We start from the raw sequence: 19,207 nt of genomic DNA, 5'->3' as shown, positions 1-19,207 counted from the left end.
TAATTACAAGCAGAATAAGATCTACACAGTTTCATGCTAAATACAATAGAAAATACTGTGCATGGATATAAATACAGTTATAAATATCAATACAAAAACAATTTGCATTTGTGTTGTCAATTTATCAATTGAAGTATCAAAAAGTGGAACTCATAGTGTTTAACCAGCTAGATGTTTCAGCTACAAGCCTTCATTAGTATAAATGCAGTCCCCAGGTTCATCCAAAATTCATTCATCCTTTTCCTCAACAAGCATCTAAATTTAACATTGACTACAACAAAACCTAGTGTAGGAATTATCAAACATGGCATGGACTTAGGTTCCAAATTGCTTCTGTATTAGTAATTATACATTTATTTATAGCCGTACACGGTATTTTCTGTTGTATTCACCTATAATTACAGCGGTATGCCATATATTGAAAAATTTAGTGCCATTAAAAAAAATGCAACCATGATATGGTTATCTGTTCTACTTAATATTTCTGTTAAGGGCTTGAAGGAGGAGCATGGTCTCATGGCTTAAGTGCCACTCAGTGCTTAACACCCACTGAGGGCGGCTGTCCCACCCCTGAGTGCCTCCTCCTCCAACCGGCTTGCTTGTCTGTCCAGTGGCCAGCCCATCACCTTCTGTCCCGCACCCCTAATCACCCCCTCCTCCTTCCACTTCCCTCTGAGGCTTGGAGGCTGCAGATCCGTGCTGCATGAGAGCTGCCCCTGCCAGCGTGTTTCTTAACAGCTGCCTGCAGCCTTTCCAGGTCCTGGGGGAAGGGGGAGGCTCTCCACAGAGTTCTTCTACCCCACCCCCCTAATCTAGCACCCATTGTATTCCTGAATGCAATGGGCTTTGACCCTAGTATTGATAAAAAAAACATGTGCAAAAGATTAAGGGGGAATACTGTGACCCTAATAACGATGACAGCCCCCTCCCTGATTATATGGTCCTCTTCCCAGAACATTTTAAAAATTATTTTAAAAATATTTTTTTAATTAATTTTATCCCTCCCGATTTCGTGAAACCCCTCAGGTTTTGTGAAATCCTGATTGAAGGCCTATGCAGAAGAAAATAAACTAGCACCATGTCTGTGAAAATGTACATGGATGGCAAATGTTTAGAAGAGCTGAGCTCAACCCAATTCCACACCTAAGAAAATCAGGAGTAAGTTGAGAGTGCAGAGAAGCCCTGAACCTGGGATCCTATAGAAGTCACAAATGCATTCAGGGCGGTGCAGCCAGTCTTCAACGGCAGGTACCTAGCTTCAGACCTCTGCTCAGTCAGGAAGCTGGCTGAGTGACCGCAGACGGAAGTGGGGAAGACGGCCTATAATTTCCCATCCCCCTTAACTCTTTGTTTTCAGTCTCCCTAGCCCATCCAGGCTGCCTTGTTTGATTTCAGTGGGGACAGCAGATCTTTGTGTGCCCTCTTGAGTATGTGCAAATCCACTGTCTTCTTTGAGGGGAAATCGAGATGCTTGAATGCACAAGAACTCTGTGCATGAGTGAACTAGACTGGCATCTTACAATATTGTCAAAATAACTAAATGTCACATTAAAGCAAGGGCTATTTGGACTGCGAGCCCCACGTGGGCCAGACATGCAATCCAAATAGCTCTTGCTTTAGATGTGACATTTAGTTATTTTGACAATATTGTAGGATGCCAATTTAGTTCCAAGACCTCAATTCCTGCCTCAGTTATTGGCTCATTGTGGTGAATGGCTGATTCTATGCCTTGTATGTGTTCAAGAAGTCTTCTAAAAGACAGAGATGCCAATTCCAGGATGGGACCTGAAGATCCCCTGGAAATGTAGCTCATCTCCAGGTGACAGAGCTCCCCATATATATAATTATATTCCACTGAGAAACCTCCCTGCCCCCAATCCTGTCCACTCCTGCCCACTCCCAGCTCCACCCTCAATGTCTGCAGGCGTGTCCCAATCCAGAGCTGATAACGTTACTGAAAAATATGATGGAGAGAAATCTGCTCTGCATAATTCACGGTTGTTTATTAACTCTGCTTCTCTTGTTGGGTATTAAAGTGTGAAGGCAAACAGGAGATCTGCCAGCTGCTCGTACCGAGAGAGAGAAAAAGCTGACACGTGAAGCTACTTCAACTCAAAGAGTCTTCTTTATTTTTTACTTTATTTGTTATTTGACTTGTTGGCCACTGCTCTCAACTTCTTTATTGTTGAGAAACCCCAGAAGTGGTGCGGATCATGTAGAATATGGTTGGGAAGCATAGCTGTGGACACATCCCCCAGGGATCCTCCCTTTCCCACCCCCTCCAGGCCCATCAAGTTACCAACAAGTTAGTTTTAGAGAGGAGCAAACCAACTATGTCATTAGAAGGCAACGTATTATGGCTAAAGCTCACTTAATTTGGACACATCATACAATCAGACTCGTTAGAAAAATCATGAATGGTCAGCGGCAAAAGGAAACATAGTCGGCAAAGGATCTGCTGGCTTGACACGATCAAAGCTGACACAGGGATGACCATGAACCAATTAAAAGAAGCAGTCAGAGACAGGGACGCATGGTGGAGACTTTCCTATAGAATTGCTGAGTGTTGGACACGACTGAACGGAAGACATCATCATCACCAGGCCCATCATTGGCCATTAGAGGGGAGAGGTCAATATGACTATATATGATCATATCACCTGATAAATGTATACCAAATTTTAAAAAATTAATTAACTCCCACCCACTTAAAAAACCCTTCTAGGGTAAGGTGACCAGATTTTAACATTGGAAAAGCAGGACACCATTGACCGGGGGGGTTCTTGATTAAAAATCTGGTCTATATGGAACAACAAAAAGAATGGATTGAACACAAATATAGTATTTTAATATATATATTTTAATTGCATCATAAGTACAATTTGTCAGGTACCCCCAGATGTCCCTCCAAAAGTGGGACAATCTGGTCACCTTATTCTAGGGCTGCCAAGCAACCTCAGGGTTTCACGAAACCGTGTATGAGAAAGCCGGTCCTAGAAACCAGGACGTTCCCTCTGAGGCCACTCTGCACATGTGCCACCCCCAGGCTGTGATTGCACAGAGTACTGGAGATGAAGAAGTTCTCCAACAGCTCCAATTTATTTCCCACTTCCTTGGATTCTGCCAACTGGGGAGCTCCTTTCCCTTCTTCAAGTTACCCGGATCCATTCTGTCAGATTCTTCGAACAATGTAGCTATCTTACAAGCAAGATTCAAGTCCAGGAATGCCTTAGAGACTCACAAAAGGTTTTGGGAGTATAAACTTTTGACAGTCAAAGCTCTAGGAGACTGTTGGTCTTTAAGGCACTCCTGGACTTGAATTTACCTCATCTAAAGGTAAAAGTAAAGGTATCCCCTGTGCAAGCACTGGGTCATGTCTGAACCTTGGGGTGACGCCCTCTAACGTTTTCATGGCAGACTCAATACGGGGTGGTTTGCCAGTGCCTTCCCCAGTCATGACCGTTTACCCCCCAGCAAGCTGGGTACTCATTTTACCGACCTCGGAAGGATGGAAGGCTGAGTCAACCTTGAGCCGGCTGTTGGGATTGAACTCCCAGCCTCATGGGTAGAGCTTCAGACAGCATGTCGCTGCCTTACCACTCTGCGCCTCAAGAGGCTCTTTACCTCATCTACTGAAGACCAAAATTACTACCTTCTTGAAATCAATTGTCTCAAGTAACCATTTCCATGAGCTTGGTGTAGTGGTTAGGAGTGCAGACTTCTAATCTGGTGAGCTGGGTTTGATTCTGCACTCCCCACATGCAACTAGCTGGGTGACCTTGGACTATTCTGAATCAGCCTCACAGGGTGTCTGTTGTGGGGAGAGGAAAGGGAAGGCGACTGTAAGCCATTTTGAGACTCCTTCGGGTAGAGAAAAGCGGCATATAAGAACCAATTCTTCTTCTTCTTCTGTTCTAACTTAGCAATAATATCAGGGCTCTCTCAGCTTCACTTCTCTCACAGAGTGTCTGTTGTGGGGAGAGGAATAGGAAGGCGAATGTAAGCCGCCGTGAGACTCCTTCAGGTAGAGAAAAGCAGCATATAAGAACCAACTCTTCTTCTTCAGTACTATCAGGACTCTCTTGCTGTCACCATACCCTGTTCACCCAGGCCATCTGCTACTCCTCCCTGTTGTCAGTAGAGCAAAATTAAATTCAAGCTTGCCTGCTTTCACTAATGATGTTTTGTGTGTGTAATTCGTCATGCTGTCACATCTGTTGGAGGCAACGGCTATTCCAGCTCCACTTTGTGTGATGTCAGTTAGGAAAACCTTATTGAAAAGAATTCATTAGAAAACTCCATCTACCGCGAGGAAGTGGTGTCATCTGTACCACCGTCACCTTTCCCCTGAAATTCTACTTCTGTTTCTTTCTGAATTCACAAGTTCATGGAAGAGTTACCCACATAGATGGCACTTTCACTTTCTGATTCACGAGAGCCAGAGGAAGAACCTTACCCAGCTTGTCCGGGCTTAAACCCTCAGTGAGCCACCAAGGCACTGGGCATCCTCACTGCCTTCTCCTCTGCCCGTTTCCAAAATTTGGAGGGGCTTTGCCAGTTAGAAGGTTCTGCTCTACGATGAAGAGCAGAAGGCCAGGTCAGAGTTTCTGGGCCAGGCAGTTACCTAGGGCAGGGGTAGTCAACCTGTGGTCCTCCAGATGTCCATGGATTACAATTGTAGTCCATGAACATCTGGAGGTCCACAGGTTGACTACCCCTGACCTAGGGGACAGGCTCAGTTTCATAAAAATGGTGTTTTAAACCCTATCTGTGCAATTTCCTCCTGGCGCTCATTCTGTTTCACTGGTTGCCTTACAGATGTCCATTTTCAGGGTGTTTGTGCGACTTGCTGCTGCAGCTGCCAATAAAACACATGTGGGGCTTTCACATGGCAGGTGTCAATGTGTTTCTCCTGACAGTGTCTCTCCTCCCTTGTCCCAAGGGGGCTTTTTTATGAATTAAAAAAGTCAATTGACATACTGGAGAAAGGCATCTCTCCACAACCAAAAGGGCTAGTGTGTGAGTGTTTTTCTAAGGAAAGGTGGTCATTCAAAGTACGCGAAGATTATTATGATGTAATGATAAGCCAACAGCCATTAAAATGCAAATGTAGTTGTGGATTTCCTGCATTCTGTAGAGGGCTGGACTAGATGACCCTGGAGCCCGTTCCCACTCAGATTCTATGGTTCAAAATCCATTGGGAGAGGGCAGGGAAACAGACAGTGCTGAGGACTGGAACAAATGCCCCATGGGCAGGACCAGGAAGATCCAGACTTTCTGTTATATGAGGCCTGTCTGGTATTACTGCAATCTTTCCCAATTCACCATAGCAAAGGAGGTTTGGGAAGGATCACAGAAAAGACAGGGGGGAAACTGGAGGTGTACAGAAGCTTCTCCACAGCGTCCAACCTGGGACAGACAACAAGATGTCCAGGGGAAGGGAGCACAGTTAACTTAATTTTGGATCATGCAATTGCAGAGGGCACAGGAGTCAAAAAGCAGTAAGATGCTAATTGACAACATAACGCAGCATAGCATTTGCACCCTCTAGTGGTAGGAAAGGCACATTACTTTTCAATCACTTTTCAAGCTAAACAGTTTCTCAGGGGCGTATTTACCTGTAACTGTTCACCAAGTGGTCTTCTGCACAAGCACACCTACAACAGGGCAGGCTAGTCAGGAAGAGAGGATTCCAAATTCTGCACAGAAGGCATGATGGTAAACATCATAATTCCCCCTCAGCCTGTTCCCTGGCACATTTACTCAGAAGGAAATGTGAAAAAGCAGCAGGATTAGGATTCCTGGACACAAGGAGAGCTTGGGACAGGAAACATTAGGATTTCTCACAACCATCCACCACCATCTCCATCCACTATGGTATTAAGCATGGTATTGTGGTTAAGAGTAGCAGGTTCTAATCTGGAGAGAAGGATGTGATCCCCCCTTCCTCCACCACATGCAGCCAGCTGGTTGACCTTGGGCTCCTCACAGTCCTGATAGTACTGCTCTCACAGAGCAGCAACATAAGGGCTCTCTCTGCTGCTCCCCCCCCCCCCCAGGTGTCTGTTGTGAGACGAATAGAAAGTGATTATAAGTCACTCTGAGACTCCTTCTGGTAGAGGAAAGCAGGTTATAAAAAACAACTCTTCTTCTTCTTCAACAATCCTGGGCATACAGTTAGTTTCCAAACCAAGCATTGTTGTAGCACTCAAATGGCTTGTTACATTTTTGCTTTGAAAAGTATTCATGGACTGGGATTCCAAGTTCCTTAAGTTAAAGCACTTGTAACAGCTTTCACAATCCCATTTCGAATAACTCCCACACTACTTGGAATCGGTTTCCACAAACTTTCAGGCCTACTTCTCTACGAGTGCTTCTCTGTGCTGAAAAACCCCTCCATGTGCAAAACTAGTTAGCTAGACGGCATATCTCTGACAAACGGAGAAAATATCACTTTTTAAAATATGGATAGCCATTCAAGTCAAATGAACTTCCACTAGACCAGGGGTAGTCAAACTGCGGCCCTCCAGATGTCCATGGACTACAATTCCCAGAAGCCCCTGCCAGCAAATGGGTAAAGGGCTTCCAGTGTTTGAAGTTCACCTGCATCATGTCATCCCCTTACAACAGCACTACAAGGTAGGCCGATATCCTCATGTTGCAGCTGAGAAGGCAAGCACGCATCTGACTTTAGGGGACATTTGAATTAGGGGCCTCTCTGAATTATGTTGTTTCTGTACCTACTATGCTTTGTTACTGTTAGGTGCGAAGTCGTGTCCGACCCATCGCGACCCCATGGACAATGATCCTCCAGGCCTTCCTGTCCTCTACCATTCCCCGGAGTCCATTTAAGTTTGCACCAACTGCTTCAGTGACTCCATCCACCCACCTACTATGCTGTCCCAGCTAAAAAACAGGCCATCCATAATTTTCTAGGTTTTTACTTTATATTTCAGTCATTTCTTTAAAGAGATTGATGAAACATTTCAGTCTGAGTTCATTTTCTCTCAAGTTTGAACACTGCCCTCTTAAAAAAGAGCATGGAATCATAATTTCTTTATTAAACTGGATTTTATTTGAAATTCTTCACATAAAATTATACAAGCTAACAGCAAAGCATTACAAAAAAGTTAGGAAAACAGAGTAGCTTTATACATTTTTTTTCTTTTTTAAAAAAATTCTGTTAAAAATAAGAGTTCATCAGTGTACTGGCCCCTTTTTTATATGTGACGTGACAATTGAGAGGCATGATACTGGATTTCAGTATATACACTTTGATACTAGAGCTGCCATCATCTGCTGTCTATTCAGCAGGTGAGTCAACAGCCTCCCCCCCCCCTTTGGAATAGAAAAAAGTCACTATGATTCCCCCCCCCCCATATGAACATTCTTGACCAGGCTTGGCCACCTACATGGAAAGTTGTTATCATATGACCAGGGCTCACAGATGGTAGCAATTTCTTGAATTTATAGGTTGCCATCCAGTGGCAACGACTAGAATTTGTCGCTGGCCACATACGTAGTCATCTGTTTTATATATTGCACTAGTCCATGGAAAGTGTGGAGGGCAATATGTATTTTGTGAATTTGTCTGTAATCCTTGAGCACAGCGAAGGTCAGGGTTTATGCAGTATTCCAATATTCAGCGTGCTGAACGCTGTTCCTCTGTCCCGGAAGGATTAGGCAATATTCCACAAAAACTGGACGGCACACTGTAATGCTAGTTATATTTATAGAATTACTTCCCAGTAACCACTGACACTGGAACTCTCTCATTTCCCTAGGCACTTTCTCTCCCCACCCCTAAACCACCACCCTGAGTAAAGGTCATTTCTTTTAAATAGTTGCATTAAAAGTTTGGCAGCATTAACAATGATACTTATTCATACGTGCTCACTGGACTTCCTCACGAGTTTAATCTAAGATAGCTCACAGTTTAAGATATCTTTCACATTAATAACCACTCCTGATTAAACAGAGTAGAATTATGGGGCATTACAAAAATAAGTTTTTTTCTTCTTGCATCTTTAGAACGACTGCTTTAATTTTTAATACAAAGCTGGCTATTTTTTTTTCTGTACACGTACAGAACTCTCAAATGGTCATTTCCTAATAACAACCCACTACAATTTCAAAAGAAGAGCTGGAGGGTACAATCAAGCTGTCAGTTGACCTAAGCAGGTGTCATTGAAGTAAGTGAAAAGCATCAGGCAGTTTGCAAAGGGAACCTGAATGCCATAGCAAGAATGCATCAATGACCCAGAAGAAAATCAGCTATTTACACCAGTGTATTATACAGTCAACACGAGCTCTTAACAGCAGCGGTCCGCAAGCTTTCGCTTGCTGCGGACCGCTGCGGCGTAGTGGGCGGTCCGGGGGCCGTTTGCGCTGCCGCCATACCGGCGGCGGCGGCTCCCCCTCCCAGCCGCGAGCAAATCGGCCGCTAAAGCGGCTGATTAGCTTGCGGCTCGGCAAGCTTCTCTTCCCTCCCCTCCCGAAGCGAGAAGATAGCTGGGCCGCGAGCTAATCGGCCGCTTTGGCGGCCGATTTGCTCGCGGCCTGGCGAGCTTCTCGCTTCAGGGGGGGGAGGGAAGAAGGAGCTGCAGCCCAGCACCGAGGCCTTCGCAGCCCGGCACTGGGCTGCAGCCCACGGGTTGGGGACCACTGCTTAACAGCATGGTTTTTCCCTTGCAAATGCCTCTTCGTATTTGGGATGTGTGTGTGTATTTGACACAAATATGTCTGATTTCTTTACTGCTTACACAAGACATGGGAAATAATAGTTTTCCATCACCTGAACATGAAGCAAAAGACATAACTGTGCAGCAGCTATGGTAAAGTGTAAAGCAGCCTTAAGTTACATCAAATTCTTGACTATGTTTCATTGATGAATCCAAGAAAAAGTCTGAAAATGCACCTGTCTTTTGCCACTGAAGGCAACGGGTGAGAAACAGAATTTGTTTCTTTGGCTATCTGGCGGTGCATGCAATCTTTAAAAAAAAGACACCACCAACGTGTCACTTTACGACAGAGAAAAAGTGTCTGTTTTTCCACATAGATCTGTAAAACAAAAAAGCAGCTCAGGTTTGTATGCCAATGCTGCTTCTAGCCAGATGTTTTTCTTTAAATTATACTCATCTTTCACATTAAAAGTTTCATAATAACAATAATGTCCCCACACACACCAGCACAGGGGTCTAGATTCAAGGAAGCAGGAGGAGAGCAGTAGCAAGCTTTCTCCTTTACACTCTGACTTCTTTTTCCTGAAATGTGGTTAGGTGTACCAGAAATAATCACCTGCAAGTTGCATCTGGAGGAAGAAGAAAGGCGGTGCCTAGACAATAAGGTCATCAGAAAGGTGACCCCTGCTATTGGAACTGCAAGGCACTGGCCACTCTCAGGACTGGATGTGGGCCTCCTGCTGCCATCGCCACCCTGGAAATCTTTTGCCCTCCAGTGAAAACTGTATACTTGAAGGATCAGGGTGACGACAGATTGATGCAATGTAGACAAAAACTTTATCTGAGTTCATTTAGCCAGTAATTGTAGAGATTTGCATTGCATGCACAATATATGTGCAAACATTCTGTGGTATTCTATGTAAAAGAGGCACCTGGTTTGAAAATATACTCCCTAAAAATTCACCGTATGCTAAAGATAAGGAAAAAAAAATCACAATCTTGTTTACGTAATTCTTGGCATGCAACCTGAAGCTATCCTCGGAACACCAAATCAAAAAAATATATATTTCAAAGGGCATTTGCATTTCCACTTTAAAAGAAGAGGTACGCTGACTGCATATTCTTTCTTGATGAAAATAAAATTTTAAAACATGTCAATACTGTAGCTTGTTTGTTATGGAGGCACCGAATCCAGAGGGAAAGTTATAACCAGTGTCATCATATGGTTTGCTATTCCAAAATGTGTCTTAAAACCACCTCTAAGTTAAATCACCCCTTACCCCCGGCAACAAATCCATGCATTAAAAAAAAAACTGTATGAAATATGCTGCTATGGCAATATCAAAGAAAGATTTTTTCCCAATGAAGCTACATGAACTACCCTTCCTGACATGAATATGACACTTGTGCTTTAACAGCTATGTGGGCAGAAATCCAGTAGGCAAGACTCTTTGAACCAGGGCAGCACAGTGCTGGGACAGGCTGCCACTTAACACTGCTGTCTGCAGAGCTGTGGCCTAGAGCTGGCAACCTGCTGTGCATCGACTCTGCCAATCCGCTGAGGTCTTCTCTAGGAGAGCACATGATTTTTATTGCAAAGTAAGCGGGGAATTTCCCCCCTGATGACTTTGAGACTGCTGTCCCAAACCAGTGGCTCCTCTCAGGGCTCCTCCCACGTAGGGGACCTAATTCAGAGAGCTCGAAGGGAGAAGGTGCTTCCCTGCACATTCCAATGCAAAGGACAGCTGCACATGACTCTCCTAGCTGTACAACACAGGCTGGAACCGGACACTAGGTGAACAAGGAGGTTTCTGTTTATGCTGAGCTCTAATTCACATGAAATCTACAGAGTTTACGACCAATCTATCATGGTAACAATAATGAGATCACTTTAAAATTCTTCGCTTCCACTAGGCAGTGCAGGGAACTGGAATGGGTCCTTGTTACTTAAGGATTTCTTTTGCCCTGCTATGAGACCAGGGAAAAGAATCCAGAGTATACCTAACTGTTCAGTCCTGCTACTGGACCCAGCATGTCACTTCTTTTATCCAGCTTCCAGTGGCTTCATCTTCTTCAAAATAATCTTGGAAACATACAAAGGGAGCTACTTGCCTTCCAGAGGCATTAGAGAGCAGGAAGAGTTAAAAAGTGCAGATCCTGGGGTCTCACTGATATTCTCTATACCAGGTAAGGAGAGATGTTTTTGAACTGGAGCCAGGGCTTTCCTCCTTGTACAGAGGTGCTTTAAAGACATACACTTTATGACAGCCAAAGGCTTCCCTTTATAAAAAATGAAACAAAGAAATTCCATTCAGTTGGGCAGGGGGAACATGCTGACAAACACACCATCTAAAACAAATAAAAACATTCATAGCAAACACGGATCTCTAAAGAGTAGGAGAGTGATCCTAATATACTTGGAAGCTGCCTGGGTCTTGATACTCTCGGATTTTGCAGCCCTCTTCATGGGGGCTTTTTACTTCAACATGACCTTCAAGCAGCCTGGCTTTATTTCTGTGAACCTGTGAATCAAGGAAAGATGCAACTTTTCAGAGGTGATATTCTGAATCAATCACTAGTTCTACATTTATTTTTTAAGGAAGTTTATGTGCTTTCCCCCCCATTTGAATGAATGCCCTAAGCCAGTGGTCCCCAAGTACCACTGTACCAATTCTATTTAATTGGTATCAAGTACCAATTCTATTTAAGCACCCTAAAGTGTCCTGGCCATCAAATTAAAAAGCTGTGCTTTATGATATATGATGAAGAGGTGCTTTCAAAGTAAATAGATAGGAACATGTTAGATTATAAGATGGGTTTGACGTAATCAAACAGCTGCAAGAGGGAAAAAAAAACATTACCCAGATTCACTCTCTTTATATAAGGCTGGGCCCAAATTCACTATGTCTTCCATCTTCCCTTTGCCAGTAGCTTTATAGTTAAGCTCATTCACAACTCTTATGTTCTCACTTGTTTCCATCTTTTCCATGCAGGTGAAAAACTAGTAAAACTAAACAACGGCTACACCTTAGCATGGTGTAGCTGAGATGCATGAAGTGAAGCTGTATACAGACGTGTCACAGAAAACGAGAGTATCCTATGGACCTAGTGATGTGTGCAAACCGCTCTTGAAAATACACCCAAACCTTCCACTATTTCTTTTAGAAGTAACAGACCACCAGTTGTTGTTTTCTTTAATTTGATAAATGCAGGCTGTAAGTTTTTAGCCTGAGCACTATTTCACTCACCTGAATTTGTGGCTTCCCAGATACTTAATGACTGCTGGCTTGATGCGCGCAACCCCTCCCTGGCTATGGTTTCCCTTTCCTGTGATCACGTAGAGATATGGTTTACCGCCAGCCTGGCTGCATTCTGTAACACAGGTAATGACAAGGGTCATGGCGTTCTCTCCTCACACACAGCTCTTTAAAATAAATATGTAATGGCATAAGAAGATCAGTAAGTGGAAGTTATCTTCACTTCTTTATATGGACGCATGCAATTGCCTTACAGTGACTGTTATTAGCAAGTCCAGCCCAGCAATGATGGGCTATTAGCAAGTCCAGCCCAGTAATGTCTGCTGTCAGAGTCAGCAGCTTGGCAGAGTTTGCCCCAGACCTGTTAATCCTGGATCCCTTTAACTGGAGCATCCAAAGACTGAACTGTGTGGCCTTCCATACGCAAAGTGTCTTCTTCATTCACTGAGCTATAACCACTACCCAAAGACAACAGTGCTATGACCTGCTTTTTCCAGGGGTGGTGGAGGGGGGGACGACAGAATAATTTTCCATGGAAGTTTAACATATCCATTGTAGTCAAGCCCTTCTTATGCCCCTCCTCTCCCCCGCAGGGCTCTTTGCTTTATGGATGTGAACATTGTTTTAGGATGGTTTGGGCTGATCCTGCATTGAGCAGGGGAGGTTGGACTAGATGGCCTGTATGGCCCCTTCCAACTCTATGATTCTATGCTGGCAATCCCTGGACCGTGGGCCTTTTCAGTTCTGGCCCAGCCTGGTGGAATGAGCTCCTGGGAGAGCTAAAGGCCCTGTTGGAACTTCTTTGGTTCTGTAAGGGGTGCAAGACGGAGCTCTTCTGGCAGGTCTTTGGTTGAGGCCAAGGCAGTTAAGGTTATCAAACTTTATTACAGTTGTTCAGACCAAGTTATATGAAGTCGATACATAAGAGACCAAAAGAATATGGTCATTTAATGTAATACAGTTTAAAACAGATCATAAAAATAGGACTTAAAACTATGCTACTTTAGAGCATCGGATTTTTATATCAGCGGCACAAAACTTAGCCAGCTGAGTTGTCACCTGGGGGGATTCATCACTTAGCAGCCTCTTTGATCTACATCATGATGTTCTGACAACTTTTTAAGGAGTGGTTCAATCAAGTTGCTACGAATGTTTACATAAGCAGGACAGTGGAACAATATATGCTTTCTTGTATCAATTTCGCCATTCCCCCCCCCCAAAAAAAATTCACCATTCCCAGCAGTGGAATAGGCTGCCTAAGGAGGTGGTGAGCTCCCCCTCACTGGCAGTCTTCAAGCAAAGGTTGGATACACACTTTTCTTGGATGCTTTAGGATGCTTTGGGCTGATCCTGCGTTGAGCAGGTTGGACTAGATGGCCTGTATGGCCCCTTCCAACTCTATGATTCTATGATTGTCTCAGTGTAAGGGGAATGTTCTGATAGCAACCCTCTACAAGAACTGAAGGCAAGACGGAGCATCTTGCAAAGGTAAATGCCCTTCTTTGTTTACTTATTACCAGCTGAGACAGATAAGTGGCAGGGGCCAGAACATAGCTTGTTTTAACTGGGGCCAACCTCAACTTTACTCAGTTAAGGTTAAGGGCCCCTCCCCAAGACAGCTGGAACAGCAGGCTACTCCCTTATCATCCACCCCCCCTCCCCTGAAGGCATGAGATGACAGAAGACTGTTGGGCGAGGAGCGGGAGGTTAGTTTATTACTGCCGGGGAGGGATAATGTCTATACTGCCTTACTGGGTATTTTACTGTGGGGTAGTCTGGGAGTAGTGGGCTAAAAATTTAACAATAACAATATTTAACAAGCAAACTGTTTTACGATGAAAAGATATTTTTTGGGGGTACCTTCCATTTTCTCCTGCAGTACTCCAGACAGATAGTCCAAAGCTTCATCGACATGAAGACCATGCAGATCCAAAAGATTTTCAGGCAGCAAGGAGGCATTCACTTTCTCAAAGATTTGCATGGCAGCATCACTGTTGGCTTCTTTCATCTTCTGCTCATGAAGGCGGCCCTTTATTCGAAACACACAGCAGCTGTTAAATCACAAGGGGCAACCTGAGTGCTGCACTGAATATCAGGACTCCAATTATGACCCCATGAGTAGGGAGCTGTTATCTCCCGTGTCTCAAGAACAATGAGCAGTACGGTTAGATGGTATTTGTATCAGTAGATCAAACAAGGCCTGATTAAACCAGGTACAAGAAAAGGCAAATGAGACTGTGCAAAGCAGGAACAGAGATCAGAGAGGAAGAGTAAATATTATGCAATCTCTAATGGAGCACAAGAATAGTTGCTAGACAACAATGGAACCCTGCCTTACAGTGTTAAAAGAAGCATCCACAAGAGTAGTTTAAAAATACAGTGCCTTGTTCAACAGTGCAGGATATATTACTGTGCTGGGGTATATTACTGATTGATTGATTTGATTTCTAGCCCGCTACCCCCAGCCAAGCTGGCTCGTAGTGGGTTACACATTTAAAACCACAATAAAATGAAATAACCCCCCTCAAGCATGCCCAATAGCACTTTGTGCCTATGTTTCTCCAACAGCAGCCTCATGGCACGTCCCTTTCACTAATGAAGTGAGATTCAACAGCAGGTCATCATTGGGGATGGGAAAAGTCAAACATTCTTTGGGGCATGCCCTAAACTCTCAGCTGCATCCAGTACAGCCTAGTGGTTTTAACTACGAAACCATTATATATTGTCTTACATTAATTTTCTTACAGGATATCCAAATGGCAGCTTGCAGAGCTTTAATTAGCTAGAGCAGTGGCTCCCAAACTTATCTGGCCTACCGCCCTTTCCAGAAAACAATAGTACTCAGCGCCCCCTGGAAATTAATTTTTTTTTAATGTTAATAGTTATTCATCGCCCCCAAATGCACCTGTGGCCCATCACCGCCCCCCTGGATCACTGCAACACCCACTAGGGGGCGGTAGCGCCCACTTTGGGAATCACTGAGCTAGAGTAGCCCTTCCCTGCCTGACTCGCACATTGCAGAAAGCCTACATTTGTTTTGCCTAGTCCCTGGAAAAGGACCAATGCAAGAGAAAGCCCCCAAACATCTTGTCTGTACAGACTGGAAGGATTCAAACAGCAGACAGACAGACACATCTATTTTGGTCAACAACCAGTGCAAAATACAAACCTGTAAAACACTATATAAGATTGATTAAAAGTTCCAAAATACTTCATTTCAATAGATCTGTCCAAATCCTTATACATATTTAGCCAGGCACTTCTACATTTAATTGCTAATCTTGCATATTTGGCAATAATATGGGATAAATTCTTATTTTTATCTGAAAGGAGTTCCTTTAATTTGGCTTGTCTTGAAGTAACCCTTAAGTTAGTAAAGATGGAATACAGTAATTCCTGATGCAATTGGTTACAAACGCAGCAATCAAAAATCACATGTTTGGTGTTTTCAATGTTACCATCCTGGCATAAGCAAGTTCGTTCCTGGGGTGGAAACTTATTCAAACAGCATATCCAGTCCCTCCAAATCAGAGCCCTCTTACCTTAAACTTATTTTAAATCTATTCTCCTTGAACACCTGTAATGTACTGCATCACAGGGTTTTTTAAATCAGTGGACGATAACAGTGGTACATTTTTCACGTAAATAAATCCTTGTCAATAAATTGAACCGAAATTTCATTTACACATATCTGCACAGATTTAAATGTACTCTGGACTTCTGGTGGGAAAACTTCCTTAATACTGATTTCTGTACATAGTCCATAGGGAGACCCCAGGAAGATGCACAAATCAAGTCATACGTGATTTGTGGTTCTCTAGTACTGATACATCTGAGGGCTTCTGTGAGCACCAAAAGCCACCTTGTTGACTTATGGAAACTGCAAAATACTCCACATTTCCAATACAGGAAGTGTAAGCTGCAAGATCACTACCAATAAAATAATTTACCTGTTGCACATAAAATGCTGCAACTGGCTTCATGCCCATGCGATAGGCCTCCCCCGCTTTTCTCAGGCACTCGTGCCATTTCTCCTGGTGAAGAAAAGCCTCTGCCCTGAAGTCATCGTATCCTGGGTACCTGAAGTCCTGGAATTTCTTATCGGAGAGGAGGTCACCATCTGACTCCTTGCACTTTTTGGCCTATAATTCAAAACAGCTTTATTGAGACCACAGTCAAAGGCTGAAAGCTACTTTAGGTCTCCACTGTGGAGAACAGACCAACAACACTAAATAAAAACATCTCGGTTCATTTCAAAATAGCCACAGGGAAGAAACCAAACCTACACCAACCCAAACCAACCTTTCACAGGTATTAATATTGGCTTAATTTACAGTCTACTTTTCTTGCTTGGACTCCGGGTGGATACCAAATAACATGAGCTCCTGGAAGAGCTAAGGGCCCTGTTGGAGCTATCACAGTTCTGCAGGGCCCGTAAGATGGAGCTCTTCCACCAGGCGTTTGGTTGAGGCCGGGATGAAGAACATCTACTGGGTCCTTCCTCTGAACATCTATATATTGAATATCTGAACTCCAGCAGAACTCTAAACAACTTGGAACGGCTTCAAACACTGCTGAACACCCCACTTCTATGGCAGGGAACTGTTGGTCTATTGAGTTGTTGGACGGGAAGAAGGGTGGCTGCAGTTGATGTGAACCAACTACAAAGTGGCTGGTCTGGGAATGGCAGTCAACAAATTAGACAGACAGACAGACATAAGAACTGTTCAGTCAATCAGCAAATGAATTACAAAGTAGGATAACAGGCTCAGAATGTAATGGCAGTGATTCCTAGTAAAACAGTACAATGGTGTAGGTCTGGGCAGGGATTACAGGAATCAGAAAGACTATTCAGTCAATCAGCAAGCAGAGTACAAAATACGATAAAATAATTCAGCCTGACAACAAATGTTTTTAAACAAGATAATGCAGTGGGGATAGGACTAAAGAATTGGAAAAACAACATGAATAAAATTGTCTAGGCAATCAAGCAGTCAATGCAAGTAACATTTGTCGTGTATATAAAGCAGTGCAATTTTAGCAAGATTCTGAACAAAACAAAATCAGGCAACTGGGCTGGGAACTGAAGAACTGTTGTTTAAGACAACATAGTCAGAGGATCTGTCTCTCACTAAAATGAGAGATCATATATTTGTGATGAGTGTACAGAAGGGCCATTACCTTTTTCTCTCGGCTCTTTGAAACACCGTAAGAAGAGAGAGTGGTACCCTGAGCAGTTTCGTTGGCAACAACTGTTTTTACTGGGTCTGCCTCCAGGACACAGTTCAGAAACTGGACTGTTTGTTCCAAAGAATAACTACAGCAAATAAAAAGCAAACAAAGTACACTGAATAATTTTGAACATACCTCATCAAATGAAAAAGGAACATTGTGCTAGAACGAGAGAGAGGGAAGGAGAGCAGACTGTTGATCTTTCTAACTTTATATAGCAATGTACTTTGCAAACAATGTATTCATAACAAGGCAAAGGCTACAAAAACAGGCCACTGCCTCTTCTGCCAACATGCCAATAGTGGCTAGACCTTTAACACCCTTTCCCACAAAGTGATCTGGAGCACAGAGGTAACCCCAAAGCCCGTCTCTGGTCCGCAGTCATCATCCCCATTGCATTCCACATTATAGCAAAGCCTTAACCCAGCCCTTTCCAACCTTTTGACCATGGAGGTGCCTCTGAAATAGCTGCAAGCTTCGAGGAGCCCCAGAATTGGGCCGGAAGTGTGTCCATTAAGGTGGGATATAGGGGAAAGGCTGGGGAAGCCCCGAGAATCCAGGGAGTCCTGGTTGGGAATCCTTGCCTTAACCCCAAGGAGACAGTGAAGATGGTCAAGCAATGCAAAATATGTGCATGACTGTCACTGGAAACATCTGGGGAAAACCAAGGATAGGTCTATAAAGGAGCTCATGCTTCTTTGAAATTATGTCCAATATTACTTTGGGAAGAAAGAAGCATTAGCAAGCAGCCTCTGATGGAAAGACTATGTCTGTTCTACTGATAATACATCATGTTACAAGATAGTAACAACTTAAGAAAAGCAGAGCTTACTTGTAGTCCTTGAAGATATCCATTAGGAAGTTTGGGCTAATGGTTGGGAACATCTCCAGTAGCTGTTTCTCCTTCAGGATGGCAGCACAGTCTTTAGTAGTCATGAAGGGGAAACGTTTCTAATCCAGAAAACAAAGTATTCATTATAATTACATAACAAAGAAGTATTTTTTAGATGAACTAATAATGTAGCTGAATTGCAACTAGAAAAAAATGTCACACTTTTCTATGTCTTTGCTAGTTTCAGATAATTTGTGATTGGCAAAACTGTTCATAAAGAAGCACGGAAGAACAAAAAGGTTGCATGCAGAACTGTCTTCAAGACACTTTCGGAAAACAGTACCTTAGATCTGCTGAAGCCAAGGGATGCTTTAATTCCATATACACAGTATAACCTTTATATGATTTGAAGAAACGTAAATAAGAACATAAAAAGAGTCCTGCTGGATCAGACCTTTGGCCCATCTAGTTCCAGCATCTGTCTCACAGTGGCCAGCCAGTTTCTCTGGATGGCCAACAACTGGGCATAGAGGCTGAGGCTTTCCCCTAACGTTTCCTCGTGGCTCTGGGATTCAGAGGTTGACTGCCTTTGAATGAGGAGGTTCCCCTCAATTACCATGGTAGCCACTGATAGACATTCTCCATGAATTTATCTAATCTCTTTTTATAGCTGTTTATATTTCTGTGGCCATCATTACTACAATAAAGATGATAACAATGAACTGAAATAAAATAGAAAGGGATAAGCCTAAATGTTCTTTAAGAGAGATAAAACAGTATTTCTAGTTATTACTGACCATACAATCCAGAGCAGATTTATACCCTTCTAAATTCACTGAAGAGCCTCTTGTGGCGCAGAGTGGTAAGGCAGCAGACATGCAGTCTGAAGGCTCTGCCCATGAGGCTGGGAGTTCAATCCCAGCAGCCAGCTCAAGGTTGACTCAGCCTTCCAGGTCGGTAAAATGAGTGCCCAGTTTGCTGGGGGGTAAATGGTAATGACTGGGGAAGGCACTTGCAAACCACCCCATATTGAGTCTGCCATGAAAACACTAGAGGGCGTCACCCCAAGGGTCAGACATGACCCAGTGCTTGCATAGAGGATACCTTTACCTTTACCTTAAATTCACTGACTTCAATAGACCTAGAAAAGTAGAACTCTGTTTAGGAATCCCTGTTAATACGTAAAGTTACCAGTGAGCCACATT

The 19,207-nt window shown here is 43.5% G+C and overlaps 1 protein-coding gene across 2 annotated transcripts in view; it reads right to left on the bottom strand.

Moving 5' to 3' along the window:
• Positions 1-7,052: 7,052 nt before the first annotated feature.
• The window catches only part of N4BP2 (NEDD4 binding protein 2), a 33,260-nt gene continuing 21,105 nt past the window's right edge, over positions 7,053-19,207 (bottom strand). For both annotated transcript variants that reach the window (XM_077301731.1, XM_077301730.1), the window contains exons 14-19: positions 18,003-18,121; positions 17,120-17,255; positions 15,889-16,080; positions 13,799-13,967; positions 11,930-12,053; positions 7,053-11,203 (exon numbers count right to left, since the gene is read on the bottom strand). In XM_077301731.1, coding sequence (XP_077157846.1) covers positions 11,158-11,203; positions 11,930-12,053; positions 13,799-13,967; positions 15,889-16,080; positions 17,120-17,255; positions 18,003-18,121 — 786 coding nt within the window. In that variant the 3' untranslated portion in view covers positions 7,053-11,157. The remainder of the gene's footprint in view (positions 11,204-11,929; positions 12,054-13,798; positions 13,968-15,888; positions 16,081-17,119; positions 17,256-18,002; positions 18,122-19,207) is intronic.

Source organism: Paroedura picta, chromosome 10 (genome assembly GCF_049243985.1).
Source record: "Paroedura picta isolate Pp20150507F chromosome 10, Ppicta_v3.0, whole genome shotgun sequence".
In the NCBI taxonomy this organism is placed as follows: domain Eukaryota; kingdom Metazoa; phylum Chordata; class Lepidosauria; order Squamata; family Gekkonidae; genus Paroedura; species Paroedura picta.
Note: the sequence above shows the minus strand (reverse complement) of the source record. Positions and strands in the feature narration are given on the sequence as shown.